Raw genomic sequence first — 17,090 nt, forward strand, 5'->3', positions numbered from 1 at the left:
CCGAACCACAGAACAAGAAAGAAATGCAAAACAAAGGTGTCCTGGCCCTTGGGCTGTGTCTGTGCGAGAAAGTAACATTTATTCCCAGGAGGCAGGGAAAACGGATGGCAGATAATTGGTTTGCTTAGCTGTTCCAGCACAGACCTTAACACTCCTTTTGTCTCTCATTTGTGCTGGGGCCTGCTTACTGTAGGCAATGGCCATCAAACCTGCCAGAAAATGGTTCTGGGAGAGTTGTTACTCATGGCACTTGCTGGCTGCTTCATGCAGGCAGGTCTTCAGAATACCGAACTAAGAGAACATACAGAACACGATAGCTTCTGTTCTGCAAGTTCAGGATTTTCTTCTACAGTGTGCTCTGCAGGGGCCATAGACATGAAAAAAATTATGCCCGCTCCCTACAACGTAGCTGAGGACAGCTGTCCAAGCTGGTGATATGAAAGGGCTCATTCTTTTGTTATATTTAAAATATTAAGACCCAACTTAACTAGTCCTTTTACAGACTAATGCTTTGCATAAAATGCAGTCCTGTAGGTAAATGGCATACCTGAAGATTTTTCAGCATCCTCCATACATTGAATATACATGTGACTAATTGCACAAAAGATACTTCCACGTTCTCAACTAAGTTACAGCACACCTTGTTTTATTAGCACAGGAGCATAATTACCTATAGAATCTAGCCACTGTCTGCTGTGTTAGCTGCCACCTCAAAGAACTGGCTGACAGAGGGACACACCTGTTTTAATCACTGCATTTGAACACCTGTTTTAATTACTGCATTTGCTTTTTATCTAAGCAACAGAGATGGGTGTCCATTTACAACCCAAGGACTCTCCAGGATATTAAAATAAATTCTTAATATACCCCCTTGCCTTAAGATAAGGGTGAAAGATGTTACCATATTTGCCAAGATGTATGTTGGATTTCAAGGTTCGTCTGGTCTATCTAGTTTCTGAAGTATGCCTGTAGAGTCCACCCTTTTGAGACCAACACAGTAAAACTGGAATATTAAAAGAAGAAATGATGTAGGAAACTAAAACCAGACTGCTGGTAATGTTGGGGTAATATGCTCTTCAGCTATCTGTGTCTGTTTTAAGTTCAGTACCAGCACAGAATCCCTCTAATACATATTAGAAATTATCTCCATAATGAAAGAACTGCTTAATTGGCAGGCTGGTATGAAGAGTATCTTCAGTATGGGACAGCTTGATAACCGCATACCCATATGGCTTTCGTCACTTCATTCTTTGTGTACAGGGGAAAAACAATAACGTTCTGAAGCACAAAGGTTTGTACAAACCTGAGCACAGCACATCCATCTTCTACAAATGCTCCAAGGAGAACACCTGAGCAGCAACAGCACATTTCAGATACTGAATCATTCTTATAGTATCAAAGCCAAATACGAGTTAAAACAGTCATTAGAAACAACTCAAACAAAGGAAATCATGTAATTACATACTGACAAAGCACAGTTATGAAAACTGAAGAAACAGGCCATTCCCTTGTTTATAACCACTTAAATTTTATTTTACAGTATATTTGTGACATTTTATGTTACTATAACCAAAGATCAGGGTTGTTTACAAATATAATGGCTGCCATTTGATGTAAACAATTAAAAAGTGTCTCTAAATATTAAAATTTTACATAATGATTTTGTTCTATTAAATTTAATTACTCTTTGTGCCATCAGGTATTAGTGGAGAGGAACTAATTTAAGCAAAAATAGTTTTCAGAAATTAGATGTAGAAACCGAGAAGCCTCAATAAGATTTCAAAAGACTACTCCCCCAATCACTGTAAAAAGGAAGAAAGCAAATTCTTTCACTGAAGTTGCAATGAAGAGTCAAAGTCCATTTTTATTAAGGCTTCTTTACATATTATTGAATCCCATCATGCCTTTCATATTCCCAGCAGCACCTTGTTGGAATTGTCTCATCATTGACTGCAATCCTGCCATGCCACCTGCAGAAGGGAAGTGGGAACAGGGATGTATTAGTTAACTCTGAAGCACAGCTATCTTGCTTGAGGCCTCGTCACAGTGAACATACACTATTTCAATAATATACAAATGCAAAAGCCCAAGACTGAAGCTAGGTTTCAATGGCTATTGAAAATGGACGATTGAGTAGTTACAGAAAGCTCTGCAAAACACCAGGCTTGAAGTAGGTTTTAAGGTGACCTGTGCATTAAGATCTAGCCAAAAGATAAAAACCTTGAAGTAATGACCATTATCAATTAGTAAGGTTCCAGTATGGGAGTCTTTAAATAAAGGTGCTCCTGTCAAATTTAATCATTTGAGGCAAAGACTACAAAAGAAGGGAAGGGAAATTGCGGAATAGATTAGCACAGTTATGCTTCCAGTCATCACATTACTATTTCAAACACTCCTCCAAGTGATCATTTTGAGAGCTGAATCCCAATGAAGAGACTAGATTAAGCACTGTTAAGTGCAAAGCATTCATAACATATGGACTAAACTTTATGATTCCTGTTAGAAAACCCAGAAATACTTAATACTGACATATAATGCACACTCTTATGTCACCTTCCTCACTTCTATATTTCAAATGCTTCACTGTAATTGGTAGTCCTCTTGAAGCTGTAAAAACCCAACACGTACCCATATGATGAAGAACTCTTGGATCCATCATCTTTGCCATCTGTTGGTTCAGTTTGGCCAGCTGAGATGGGTTTACATTCTTTGACATATCACCACCTAAAAAAAACACAAAAGAAGCAATTGTAAGAAAGTGGGTTAACATACGGGGCTAAAAATAAATCAGACTTCTACCTCCTAATTCTAGATTCAAATCTGTTTGACTCCATGATCAAAAGTTACTATATCAGCCACTTAAAAGTATTTTAATGATCAACAGTCCCTGCACCCCACGTAACAGACTAAAGTGTCAGCAGCGTAGTAGTAATGAAGTCTACATTGATGAACCCAAAACCAGTAATTTTCACCGTTAAGTTACACATTAGTGTCGTTAAGAACAGTGCAGCTCTTACCAGTTACATAAAAGAGCTTTCAAACATCATGAAAATAAGCAAGCTACAGCCTACTTTGTCCTCTCTCAACACCTGATGAACATTTTCAAATTTCCTCTGTGTTCACACATCAAGTAACCTCCCCACTGAGTTAATAAATGTTGTTTGGTTTTTTGCTTGGTTGGTTTGCTTGGTTGTTTTGGGTTGCTGTTTTGGTTTTGTTTTTTACCTTTGAAAAGCCCTTTAATGCCTCCCATCTTTTTCACCATCTGTGCAAACTTAGTATATTGGGTCAACAGCTCCTGAACATCTCTGGTAGAAACACCTGAACCTCTTGCTACTCTTTGGATTCTTCCCGGCTGCTTACTGAAAACTTTGGCACCATCTGTACTGTCAAGTTCTGCAATTACAGTGTGGGAAAGAAAAATCCATTCAGTTACTGACATTAAAATCTATTACAGCTAGTAGCAGACGTGTTCTCACCATCGTTGAGAACTTAGTTTTGAGCCAGGGATCAAAAACCTTGTTTTAGAAGTGACGATGCAGGATTTAACATAAATAATTGAGATAGAATATTCTAAGGAGTAGTACTAAAACATTGTTACGTTTGTACGTTAATCGCCATGGCAGAAAAAGTCACCTGAATAAATTATGCTTTCAACATACTTGGTCTTAAGCCATATTCATGGGTTTAGCACAAGGGTAAGAGCATACTTCTCCTGCAAGAGTTATGGATGGATTAGGAACACCACCTTGAATTCCAGAGACCAGGCTATGTCATCAAGTAAATTTGAGGGTGCGTAGGAAGACATACAGCAATGACAGATTAAAGATGAATGTAGCTTTTTACTTTGCAAGTATAGCATTAATAATTCAAGAAGCACAGCTATAGCATGAAAAATAAAAGTACATTCATTTCCAATAATTGCCCTACAGTAATCTCCAAATGCTTCAAAATCCCACCTATTCCACACAGATAAGGCAGCAACAGGCAATTGTCAAGGTATATCTAAATATTTAGACTCATTCAGAAAGTTTGAGACGTGTACTCTTTGCCATTTCTAAGAGCAATAAATGCTCTTCATCATTTTCTGTCACTGTAGATGCTGCCTTTACATCCAACTTGTTTCCAAAAAGATCTCTGTAAATAAGCTTGTTCAACAATGGAGAAAAAAAAAATAGCGGGTGAAGTTTATTTTACCTTGGTCATTCATACTGTCCATTATAGTCATCAGTTTCTTTAGCCTTGCCATTGATTCCTGTTCATTGCCTTTACTCATAAAGTCAGTTCCAAAACCAGGGATCATACCCTTGTTTTTAAAAAATGGGAAACAAATACTGTGTCAGAAGAGGCAAAGCTAATTTTAATTAAGCAGCCAGAAATATGAACAGCAAGTTTTAGTTCAGTAGTTATGTATCGCAGAGTAAGCAAATAATTTCACATTTTTGAAAAACAAAGCACAGACTCGTAACACCAGTTTCAATGAAGAGTTTTAAGTTTACAGCAGAAGTTTGCCAAACACAAATGAAAATCTGATAAAATAAAATTATTTTGGAGATAACTAACCAAGATCTGACTGAATGGTCCCATTTTCATGATGTTTTGGAATTGTTCATACATATCTCTTAATGTAAATTGACCTGAAGAGCAACAACAACAACAACAACAACAAAAAAAGGATTAGCAAAAGTCACACTAGCATTTTGGTCTTGCTGTCCTTTCCCAGTTCTTCTTTATATTCACAAGGTAAATACTATACTGCATAGATAAATCAACTTCTCCACTATTACGATGGCTAAACGGTTTTAGATAGCACACATTTAAGCATTAAGCTAGTTATTCTGCAGTCTGATAGACCTACCACTCAAAAAACAACACAACTGTGTACATGAAACAAATTACTTGTCTACAGATTAACTCAATGGTCTACATCTCTGAGACAACTTGCCATGATTAGGTTATGGTAATACACCTACAATTCAGTCCTTGGGAATAACTTACCATGTTTGAGCTTTTCTATGAGTGCTTCATTATCATCCAACTTTAACTCGTTTACTTTATCTATCAATCCTTCAATATCACCCATACCTGGAAAAGAAAAAACCCAGCTCTGAAGTTAGCATTAAAAAAGTGACACTTCAACTTTTATTATCCAATTTGAAGTGTCTTTTAAGTACAGCTGTACATAGTAGTACATACCTAGAAGTTTGCTGATGAAGGGCTGGGTTTTAAAGGGCTCAAAGTCATCTATGTGTTCGCCAGTTCCAATAAAAATAATAGGACTCTTTGTGGCAGCAACTCTGCAGTAAAATATATTTTATGAAATGGCCTCTCAAAAACCACCCATCTTTTGTACCACCTATTAACATAATCAGCAAGGCATCAACACAGTGTATCCTCTCTCAACTCCTCATCCTTCTCCTCAAACTATTAATCAAAAACATCCAGCATTTAGGATGGGTAGCTGGGAGAAGCTGACAAGATGTTTCTCTAGTTTGTGCTTTGTAAAATACAAACTCTGCTTTGAAAAATAGCAACAGAAATATTCTCCATTTTATCCTAGTATTGTCCTCGCTAGTACTGAAAGGACAGATGAGGCAAGCATTGGTTACTTTTTCTTCAAGATACCTCCTGCAACAGACAGCAATCTTGTTTGCAAATCAGGAAAAGCTTAGACATAAGTAAGAACTTTTTCACCAATCATTGGCGCTAGTTTTTACATTAACTCAGCTTCCAGTCTGCAGAATGTATAGAACAAACACAGCAGACTTAACACATACAAGCACACGACAACTGGAACAAGCTTTCGGTATTTTCATTTTGCTCTTTAGTCTTCCATCTTATGCTATAAATAACAGCAAAATAAATATGGCAGTTCATGAACTCTAACACCTAAGATCAAAGACAGCAGTTCAGTAAGTCGTTAACTTGACTGTTTTGACAAGTCATCTCAGCTGCATACAAGCTATATCGCTGAGGCACAGCTGAAGATTAGTCTGACACGCCATCATATAAGGCTGAAGATAAAACGTTAACATTTTCTAGTCAATCCAATCTGTCAAGATACAGCACAAGGGAAATCCAACAAAAATGGAATTCAGGAAAGCATGAATGAATACTAATTTTTTTACTAAATTGCTGGACACTGAAGTTTGATTTGCATAACGGTTTTAAGGCCATTAGATATGACTAACTAGAGTTTTTCCCCTTTTGGAAAAAAAAATCTTGGACATTAAATAAGAAGCAAAATTTTGAAGTAAGCTCTATCTATTAAGTCCAAATTTATGTTTTTGTAAAAAAAATCCTAATAGGCAAGACACAGTAAATACAACTGCTTGATGCTGGTTTCAGAAGGTGTAAGTCTGACATGTAACAATACACACTACTGCATTGGAAGTACCTCAGATCTGATACTGACTGATGTTAAATAGTCCATGGGTGATCCTATCCACCAGAAGTAGGAAAAGAACATAACTGTTACTTACTTAAAGCTTAGATTCTGTGCAGTGTGACAGTGACACTTTCATAGGTAGGCTTCTGTGAGACACTAACATATTTCATGGTTGTCCGTGCACGGCCAGGTGCTGGACACAGTTGCGTCACAATACTTACGCACTAAGAGCTCCACCTCCTTTTGCATGTCCATCAAGCTTAGTAACAATAACAGAAGCTACATCTACTTTATCTTTGAAAGCTTTAGCTTGAGCTTCACAAGCTTGGCCAATGGAAGCATCCATCACATAAACAATGTTATCTGGTTGCTAGGAGAAATGAGAGATACATAAAGTAATCATTTCCTGCTTCCTTAGACGGTGTTCATGCATTATCTTCAGTAGCAGAACTGCAATAACAGTATGTAAGGGATGTGCAGTTTGAAACAAAAGGACAACTGTTTTACAAACAGTATTGTCAAAGGACCGTTTGAAAACTGATGCTGTATTACTATACGAGAGACTTATCTACAACATAGACTATTACAGTTTTATAGGTTTACAGTTATTACTTATGTTTTGAGTGATTTTAGCTAGTATCTGAGCCAATAAGCTAATTAGGATCTACAAGCAATTAATGGCTAACAACATCTTTCATTGGGTTTTACATTAAGAGCTTTAGGAAATCCATTCCTCTGAAAACAAGTTAGCCATTAGCAACAGTTGCGTGGGAAGTGTCAAATAGCCAGGCTTTTAAAACCCATACAAGAAACACCAGCTTCATTGACGTATCAAAGCCAATCATCTTCTCTGTTTCAGGGCAATTATTTGTGACAATCACAGAAAATTCAGTACACAGGAAACCAGATCAGACTGGTTCTTTTATCTAGTTTCTCAATATAAAGATCCTGAAAAGGAGAAGTTAAAGCAGGAATGATAGTCTAGTTACATGCAAGCATGCTTGAATTACAGATAGAAGAATTAAAACTGACACAGAACTATCAAGCACTGATCATCCAGCCCTGGTTTATCCACACAGAACCTTAGGAGATAAACATAAATTAACTGTAGTCAAATTACTATAACAGAAGTTATTGTATTTCTTGAAACTACTCACTATGGCATTAGCAACTTGTAACATCTCTTCAAACAAAGAGTCTTCCTGTTTGTGACGTCCACTTGTATCAACAATGATTATTTCAAAATTTTCATTCTTAAATTTCTCAACACCTTCTGAGGCAATAATTACAGGATCCATTTCTGTATAACTGACCACAAAGGAAAACAAAGAAAACAAGATGAATAAACAACAAAGCAGCAAAGAAACTAATTCAGACTTTCACCACCTTACTGTAAACTGGTTAACGATCTGAATTTCAAGAGTGACTTCCTCTCATGTCAAGCAAAAAATTGATTTAAAATATGCCTAAGCCATTTGCCCTTACTATTCAGTAAAGTGAAGCACAAAGGGCTGCCTGTCTCCCCTGCTGAAAACCACACTAAGCAGCCTTTCTCTAGCCCTTCTCTGAAAGAAGATTTAACTGAGCACCTAGACAGTACACCTCCAGTGAAGCTTAAGGGAAACTTACTTCTTGCTTTATAAAAGCTATTTTAGGTTCACTGCTGCCTCTACTTGACAATAAAAATTAAGGGTCCAAAAATCATATCCTTTGATCTGTAATGGTACTTCCTGAAAATCTGTCTGGTAAAGGCCTATAAACTGCCATATACTGAGAGAACATTCAAGGGAATTATCCCCAGATGCCTGATCTCTTAAACTATCCTTACCTGCTACTTCTGGCAGACAGTATACTGGATTAGACAGAATTTTCAACTGATCAGAGCAAATATTATAATAAAATCTAAGTAATTATGCAACACTGAATGGGGCCTAGTGAGGGACGTTCAATAAGGAACAATAATACATCGTTGGAATTGAATTGTTCCCTGAACTGATTCTGAAAGATGCTTACCTCCCATAAAAGGGAATTCTTGCTTTTGTGGCATTCTGCTTTAACTGATCAAAAGCACCTGTAAGACAAATATAGTCAAAGGACTATTTAAAAAAAATAAAATCTGTAGATATTAAAGAACCACATCGTTAAAGACTGTATTACCTGCTCTGTACGTGTCTGCACATATTAAACATGTCTTCCAACCTTTCCTCTGATAGAAGTATGCTAACTGTGAAAAGAAATCCAAAACAAGTAGTTACATCAAAATGCCATGGGAAAGCATCACACTATATAACAACTTATAAGCCACTGAAGTACAGACTCAAAAAATCAAGCCAGCTTTCCTACAACTTAAGACTACTTAGTAACACTGTACAAGTACCCAATGTTAGCATCTCTGTTGTTTAGAAAGGTATGTTACACAAATAATTATTAAGGGCAAGATGAAAACAGTTGCTTGACTCTGCTTCTGATTTCAGTTTCCTGAGCTAGGAACGACTACAAATAATTCCAGTTCCCATTTTACTAACTCCTGGATTCTGCTTACTGTTTTAATACTGCAGACAGAACTAGCTTTTAGAAACTACCTGTTGTAGTAGTTATTCTCATACTAAAGCTAAAACACAGCAGTGTACCAGCAGTTCCTGTACTAGGAAGAAAATTAACTCTGTCCCAGCCAAAATCAGGACACTACCCAAAGCAGTAGTAAGTAATAACATAAAATAATGTATTTTATATTATTATAAAATAATAATATAAAAATACTAAGTAATACTTAGTATTACTTCAATACTAATGGCTACAACTTGTACAGCTCATTGTTTGTGTACTTCTAGAGGAGCAAAGATATTTCCATTGCAAGGACATGTTTTAAAGGATTAAATGGAATCCTCACCAGCTTTGCTGGTACAATGTACATTCACAGAACATTTGGTTGACCAAAGACAGACTTCCAAAATATAGTTTGCCTACAGAAGCACTAGAGGAGACTTATGAAATCAGAGCAGTGGTATATGTGGTATAGCCTATGTGTGAATCTCAGAAGCAGACGACTGAAAAAAGCAACAAAGATGCATTTTTTCCCCACATTATTTCCTTCGAACAACCATCATAAATAGGTTAAGCATTGAATCAGAGCATTCTTTTTTAGCCTTAAAAAAACAAATCCAAATCTCATCAATGAGTTTAGGGCTCGAAGAGGTTTCACACCAGCCACTCATACTTAACTGAGATATCTAACATAGACGCCAGCTTCTACTGTCCCCCTAAACAGGCAATGGAATGAGATCAGTTCCATTTATAATACTAGTCTTAAACCCAGAAAGCAAAGAATAGAATATTTCAATTTACAGTACTGTTTCATCTAGAGTTTAGTTTAAAAAAAAAAAGAAATCTTGAAGGAAGTTCTACGAACCATAAATTGCCCCCCAAGAATATTACTTTGGACATTCTCCTCATCTCAGAAACCCCTCTGCAAAAATATCTCTACACTAATAGTGTAGAGATAACTACACTAACTAATCAGTTAGTACTTTCCTACTAATAGAAACAGCACTGATCACAAGCAACCAAAGCAGTCCAATGACCATGACCTCCCCCAAGAAACAAAAAACCCAAACAAAACATGCAAACAGATTCACAGTGCAAGTTACCTTTGAACAGGTTGTTGTTTTACCACTTCCTTGCAAACCAACAAACATTATAATATTCTGTTTTCCTTTGGTAGGTGTCCATGCTTTGACTCCAGGATCTACAAGCTAAAGAACAGAGTATAATGTATATTGCAGAACTGAATTTCAAAAGCACAGAACAGTGTCACCGTCATGCTAGGTGCCTGGTTTTATATTCAATGGAGCAAACCAATTTTTGCATAGTCTAGTCTTAATTTAGCTTAGATGCTTGCTGATTTATAGTGAAGAGCAACAGTCCATGCAAGATATCTAACAGTATATCATGTTATGCATAATAATTCTGTAACAGTAACAGTGTTAATTTATTTCTAATACCAAGCACCAAAGTCAGGGTGGCCTGTATACATGGCACAAGTATAACAGACAGCACAGAATGACCTCAACCCGACCATCACTGCTCAAGACGGACCTCTTCTGATGAGAATCCTACAGTAAAGATGAGTTTTTAGGTTTGCTGCCTCACTTCTCAAACAAGTAGAAGGTACATATGTTCCAGATGGGAATGTATCCACATCTGGACGTGCACACATCCAGATGTGGCATAGACTACAGAAGAACAAAAGACTGCACTGTTAATTGGAAAGAGGAAGGAATACTGATACTCAGGTACTGATCTGACCCAGCAGGGAGGTTAAAGAAAAATGCTGCCACGAACTGCTGAGTTGTTAATTAACACTTCTTCAAAGGCTTCTAAGTAGTTTGAGCAAATCTTTATTAGGGTAGCAAAGGTGTGTTTCTGGGACAACCAAGGACAGTCCAGAAGCTAACAGTACTTTACCCTTATTTTGTCTTTAAATTTCAATTGAAGATTAAGAACAGCTGAACTTGAAGCTTAAATTGAAGTTAGTCGGACCGATTCCCAGGAAGTAGCTTCAATCAGAAGAATACTACTGTTTGCAACAGTAAGAAGCCTTACAACAACATAACTGCAGGTACCACACAATACCCTTAACACTTGGCCTGCTACTGTACTGCTTCTTCAGCCCAGGCTGTACAAGAAACGTGACGTAATACAGAGTTTTGAAGTCCTACCTTAACGAGTTCCTTAAAGACAGCATGCTGAATCATTTTTCTTTTGTTAAGGCCAGATGCCATTTCTTCAAGATCAATCGCAGACCTGAGTTTAGGAAACCCATGAAACACTAGCATAACTTACAGCATCACTTTAACCTAGTCATAAATGAAATCTTTGCGACTGGAACAGCACTCTGATTTGCCTTGGGTTTTCAGACAGGACATATTTAAGTAGACATGCACTTGAAACGTTACTTCTGTATGCAGGACAAAAAACGGGTTTCTAAAATACTTGCATCTTTCAAACTTGCATCTACTTGAATTACACATCTGATAATAGCCAAGTAACAGTACTGGTCTTATACACAGATCTACTTATATTCAGCTCAGAACATGTGAAGATGAGGTGACTAGGAAGTAACAAAGAAATTGTTTATCCTACCATTCAACTGATGACAGCAACATTATTTTGAAGCAAGCCTAACAACAATAACTGGCTAAACTTCACGAAGATTCTTTTGAGGAAACTGGCTAGACATTTAGTTTAAACTGTATTTTCCTGTTAAACTGTGTGTGTCTAAGAAAACCTTATAGTTACAAGTTATTCTTCTGTAACCTTGAATTACAGCTTTTACAAACATTAGAAGTTTAAGCATTTTGATTATTTTACTTACTTGACATTTTCTCTGAGTTGCTTCACAAGCTTAATATTAACATCAGCTTCCAGTAATGCTGTACATACTTCTTTTAACATAGCATTTAAAACCTTTGGAGTATAAAAGAAAAATAGTTTTACAATACACAGTATTAGTCCAAAACAAGACGTGAAAGTATTTACCATTATAACCAAGGCTTTTACAAATTAAATACATGCAGTCCTATCATACTGACTGCCACAAAGAAAAAAAAAGTCTGTGCATTTGTTCCTATGTAAATGCAATTTAAACTTGAAAGGGTAATACTGGAAAAGAAGGGTCCTCAATTTGTAGTATGCACACTATAACAAAGTAACACAGAACACTTCCTATCGCATTAAGGACAACAGCAGCTTGCATGGTAGTGAGTCTTCCTAAACTTCCCTACAGGTACTCCCTAGAGTCAGCTGTAACAGAAAGCTACAAAAGAATCTCTTAACACAACCTCTGTAAATAAAAGTATCCCTTAATGCAAAAATGGACACACAGCTACCTATATTCTCAGAAACCGGACTGCTGCTCTCGGGTATGTCTTTTAGGCAAATAGGTGCCTCAGTTAGGAACCCGATTTAGTGGTTCTAAGACTTTTCAAAGTGAAAAGTCTTGAACAGAAAGATTTTTTTTTTTTAAAGTAAATGCATAATGCATAAATGGTTTCATTTGCACAGCTTGAGCTCTTGCAGGAGAAAAGCTTCTACTGCTGAAAACAAAAACCAAAATTGGGCTATGTTAGATTCAGTTAAGGATTTGTTGTCTCCCGGCTTGAGATTTGTTAAAATCTCTCCTCTGTGCACAAGTTGCAACTCTACAACCCTTGATAAGCCTACTTTTTAGTTACTTTAAGCCACCTGTCTGCCTACCCAAAAAGAGTTTCCAGCAGTTTATTTACTCAGAGGCCATTCTAAACCACCACATCAATTAGTTTCCCTCCTGCTTTTCAGTCCATATAACAGAAAACACTTATTTATAATTTCAAACCCTTAATTAAAAAAAAACGAAAACAAAAAGAACAGACTATTCCAAGACAGCTTCCAGAACCACATACTGTATTGGCTTGAATATAAAGGCAGCAAAAAACATAATCCTCACATTTCAGACAGCAAAGTTTACATTGAAAGCTATTTGTTCTTCCACACTTCAGCTTCTCGCAGCCATCTCCATAGTCTAGCTGCACACACATGCATAAATCAGAGCACTCTATGCAGTCTCACAGCCTACCTTCCACCCAACCTTAGGCACATGTTGCCTCCTCCAGTGTTACCTCCTCAGAACACTCATCTCTGTAAGTACAGCCACCACGCTCAAGAACCCTCCGACCCACTGTGCCTGAGATGATTATATGCATCTATATCTGGTTCTAAGTTTTGGCAGTAGTATGAGGGGGGTGAAGCCTCTAGCTGGAAATTTTACTTGAGAGAAAAGAGCCTCAAGATAACACCAACCTATTTCAAGTTTCTCATCAGCCTTTGAGAACTTCTCAGAACTTTGCTTTCTAAATGTTACTGCCATCACATATGCATACTACATACCTCTTCATTGATAATCGTAGCATTGCTCAGTGAGCGTAATGCTGAAGTTATTTTTCTTCCAAGATCTGCTAGAACCATTTTGGCGGCTTCAAGTACAACTTAGAAGAATCTGTAAAACAATTAAAAATTAAATTTAAAACTAGTTGAAGCTATGCCTTCAAAGTAATTATTCCAGTATCTTTTGGGTTAAGAAACCTGCTTCGCATTCCCAGAAAGCACACAAGTTTTACTTTTTTAGAGTTATTTTTAGGAAATACTGGCCTGAAGCTAATTTTAGTCTATCTGGATGGCCTACTTGAAAATAGAGACACCACGCTGCCATTAGGAAGCATTTCACTGTCTGGAATATTTGTGCATCGAGTTCACCGTGAAAAAACAGTCCAGTCAGAGTTCCAGAAAGAGTGCTAACTGCTTTTTATCTTATCAGCAATATGCTACAGGACAGAATAAAACCAAGCAGAATGGCCTAGAAGCTCCGCATCCTGCAAAATATTTTGCTAGCAAAATTGAACATTATTTATTGGTTCTACTTTATCTACTTTAAATCAAACCAAATTTCCCACTCCAGTAACCCCTCAAACATGCTTCAACTTTAATAAGCAAAATTCACATTGTATTTTTTAATGTTTGGGGGGAGGGGAAAGGTTGTTGTGGGTTGTTTTGGTTTTTTAAACCAGCCTATTTTTGTTTACTACAGACACAAATTTACATATAAGCCTAAAGCATACCAAAACTTGTACTTAAGAAACCATAAAGAGTTAATTTCTGAAGGGTATGCATAGTTTAGTCAACATGCTAAACCACTCCACCCTCTATACAAGGTGGCAAGATATTCAGGAAAACACATGGTAGAAACAGCAACCTAAAAATCTGAAAAGGGCAAACCAAATTTGTCTAACGAGCAAAAAAAGTTGCAACACCATAGTTACTGCTGAAGTGGAGCCCTTCAGATACTTCTTGTTTATCTTCCAATTTCACAGGGTTTTTCCCTCATACCCAACTGAAATTACTCCCTTGCCAGTAGCTGAATTCAGAATCACACATTTGAGTTCCTCCTTCCAGAACAGAAAGCAAACTTGCCAATGATGAGAGCCTCTCTAATCAAAGCAGCTGAGAGTTTCCCAGATTTTGGTGAATTTTCCCCCTCCCTCTTCAAATGAGTAGAGGACTGAACAGACACGAGAGGCTCGTCTGTTTAGTAAAATTAAGAATACATCATTAACTACGCTTAGATTTTATTTAAGAGAGCGGGCTCCAACCTAGGTAAGATAGAAAGAAGCTCATTATACACACGCATCAAGATTTACCAGCTGCACAGGCCCCAAAAAGCAAAGCTTACTATATGTTTATAAATAAGTACGAAGATATATTCCAAAGTATATAAAACAAATCACCCACATAAGCCAACCTCCTGACTGCTTTGCCTAATTGAGAGTTAATATTGTCACAAAGTTGGCAGATTAAGGAAAAAACCCATGAAACACAACTGCCAGTCCAACCCCTCTGAATCTGAGGCCACGACATGGAACAGAGTCTCCAGAAGTTTCAGGATAAATACATTCAGTCTAAGTACAGACCCCAGGTGTAGCAAATGATGCAAATAAAGACATGTACAGATTTTAGATTAAAAGTACATTATATGTACGGGCAATTCCAAAGTGACACACACTACCATGCCATCATCATATTTCATTTAAAAATCTGTCTATGCTTCCTAAGGAACTCTGCCTGTAAAATATTTGCAAATGAGTATGCTAACAAATATGGATATCCAGCTTCTTCCTTTGCTGGAAGAGGACTTCTACATGACATCTGATGTGGGAAAACAAGTTTTCCTTACAAGGCACGTAAGTCACATTCTTGCAGAATAGTTCTGAAAAAGCATCATCATCAATATGATCTACCAAAAAGTGTCAGGAAAGCAGATGTTCAAAATGTTTTTCAAGCTCCTTTCCCATGAAAATCACAAAATCGTAAAAAAACCCCAAACAAATAAAGAAAAACCCCACAACCTTTAAAAACAGTATTGCATCTCAGGAAGCTCTGAGCTGCTACAACTGCAGCCATGGACAAACTTTAACTACAGTACTTAGATACAAGAGCTTAAAAATTTGATAGCATGACCAAAATACAGCAGCCAGGTGAACACTCAGTATTTAAAATTAGTTTCCAGAGTTCTGTGGATCTCCAAAAAGTTAATTATGTACTAATAAACAAATATGTCCACTGCAGAACTCCAAAATCTTCTTCCAACAGCCTATAACAATAATACAAATAGCATACTGAGGGGATGAGTTTAAACATTTTACTATTGGCTCTAGCACATTAAGGATTTATAAGCCATCAGAATTATTAAGGAATTCCAACTACAGAAATTAATATAACTTTTCACGTACAATCCATCCAACAAGATGAAAAGACACGTAGGCTGTGTTAGCAGGTAGCCAGCTTGAGTTGGCAGGTGCCCAGATGGGCATTAACAGTGACCGCACTGCAGAATGAGTACACACTGCGTTCAGAGCATCTGCAGTTCTGGAAAAGCTTTTCAGCTTTGATGCAGCACTCCATAAGCGCACTGTACCGGTGTGAACCTGCCAGGGCCCTACAGCAAACCAGCCAGGCTGCACCACGCAGGCCTCGTGCTGAGGAAGGCCGTGAGTGCTACACAGCCTGGGCACCTCGGCGCTGAGCTCCCAGGTCATTGTTCCACTGCAGAGTCCCAAGGCCTCTCCGCTTCCTGCTGAAAAGTGGCATTTCAGGAACAAAGGGGCAGTAGAAATACCGGGGGCTTTATTAAGCCATAACAAAACAGCAGTAAAAACTCTCAAGAGACAGACCACCTGCCCCTGCATAACCATCTAGTATAAAACTCAAACCAAACGTTGTGCAGCTCAACTACCAGTACTCCTTAACAGGTGTAATTTTTAAAAGATAACACCTTTAACAGATAACAGCTGTTTTAGGGATTTAAGTAAAAGGAATACTTAAAGTCTGTACAATAAAGTTATACTAAATACATATATGGGTTAAGACCCACTGCAAGTCTAATACTGTAACAAAAGCAACGGCTGAAGCACAGATGGGAACAGCCTGAGCTGCTGCAGCAGCACTCAGCCCCAACATACTGGCTTCCACCTTCCAAAATTATCCGAGGAGGGGCAGGAAGGCAGCCCCAAAGCCGCAGCAGGGACTGGCCATTCTGCTCACTGCCCTACGGCCTCGTTTTCACTGAAAAGCCAAAACTGGTGAAGGGGCAGCCCTCCCAGGTGCCCGGCCCCGGCCTCTTCCCCGCGCACCCACATCTAGCGACCGCCAACGGCCGCCTACCGGGCCGGGCGCGCCCTGTTCCAGTGACGGCCTGGCAAGGCGCAGGAGCCCCACGGCAGCCAGGGCAGCGCGGTGCAGCAGCGGTTCGGCAAGCCGGAGGGCAGCCCCGCCGCCCGCTCCCCGGGGCCGCCGGGGCGTGGGTGCCCGCCCTCCCCGCCGTCGGGGCTTGGCCGCGGCCCCGCTTCGCGCCAGCACTCACCGGGAGCAGGGCGCGGGGCCCGATCGAGCCGCCCGGCGCACCCGCCCAGCGCTGCGCACCCGCCGCTGCCAACCGCCGCTGCCAACCGCGACACAGCAGTGGCTGCCGCTGCCCGCCGGCCGGGGAGACGTCAGCACTCGCCCTCTCCCCGCTGGCCACGGCTCGCTTCCGCTTCCGGGGCGCGCGCTCCCGCTCGCTCGTTAAGGTAGTCCCGGAGAGCCGCACAAGGGAGCCGCACGGCGCTCCGCGGCG

General features: G+C 38.9%; 1 protein-coding gene across 3 annotated transcripts; it reads right to left on the minus strand.

Annotated features, from left to right (window-relative positions):
* Positions 1-1,760: 1,760 nt before the first annotated feature.
* SRP54 (signal recognition particle 54) lies at positions 1,761-17,072 on the minus strand. 3 transcript variants are annotated; one of them, XM_030481709.1, is made up of 16 exons: positions 16,839-17,072; positions 13,313-13,421; positions 11,763-11,854; positions 11,107-11,191; positions 10,036-10,140; positions 8,546-8,612; positions 8,402-8,459; positions 7,546-7,696; positions 6,610-6,758; positions 5,197-5,297; positions 4,999-5,085; positions 4,564-4,637; positions 4,198-4,306; positions 3,226-3,396; positions 2,629-2,724; positions 1,761-1,970 (listed from the first exon to the last, which is right to left on the minus strand). In XM_030481709.1, exons 2-16 carry the CDS (start codon positions 13,388-13,390, stop codon positions 1,879-1,881), a joined length of 1,515 nt encoding a protein of 504 aa, XP_030337569.1. In that variant the 5' UTR covers positions 13,391-13,421; positions 16,839-17,072; the 3' UTR covers positions 1,761-1,878. The 3 variants fall into 3 exon arrangements, with proteins under 3 accessions (XP_030337569.1, XP_030337571.1, XP_030337572.1); XM_030481711.1 differs by lacking the exon at positions 16,839-17,072 and adding an exon at positions 16,640-16,820 and having other exon boundaries at positions 1,771-1,970; XM_030481712.1 differs by lacking the exons at positions 8,546-8,612; positions 16,839-17,072 and adding an exon at positions 16,640-16,821 and having other exon boundaries at positions 1,771-1,970; positions 8,402-8,484.
* Positions 17,073-17,090: the final 18 nt, after the last annotated feature.

This window comes from Strigops habroptila, chromosome 4, assembly GCF_004027225.2.
Source record: "Strigops habroptila isolate Jane chromosome 4, bStrHab1.2.pri, whole genome shotgun sequence".
Taxonomy (NCBI): Eukaryota; Metazoa; Chordata; class Aves; order Psittaciformes; family Psittacidae; genus Strigops; species Strigops habroptila.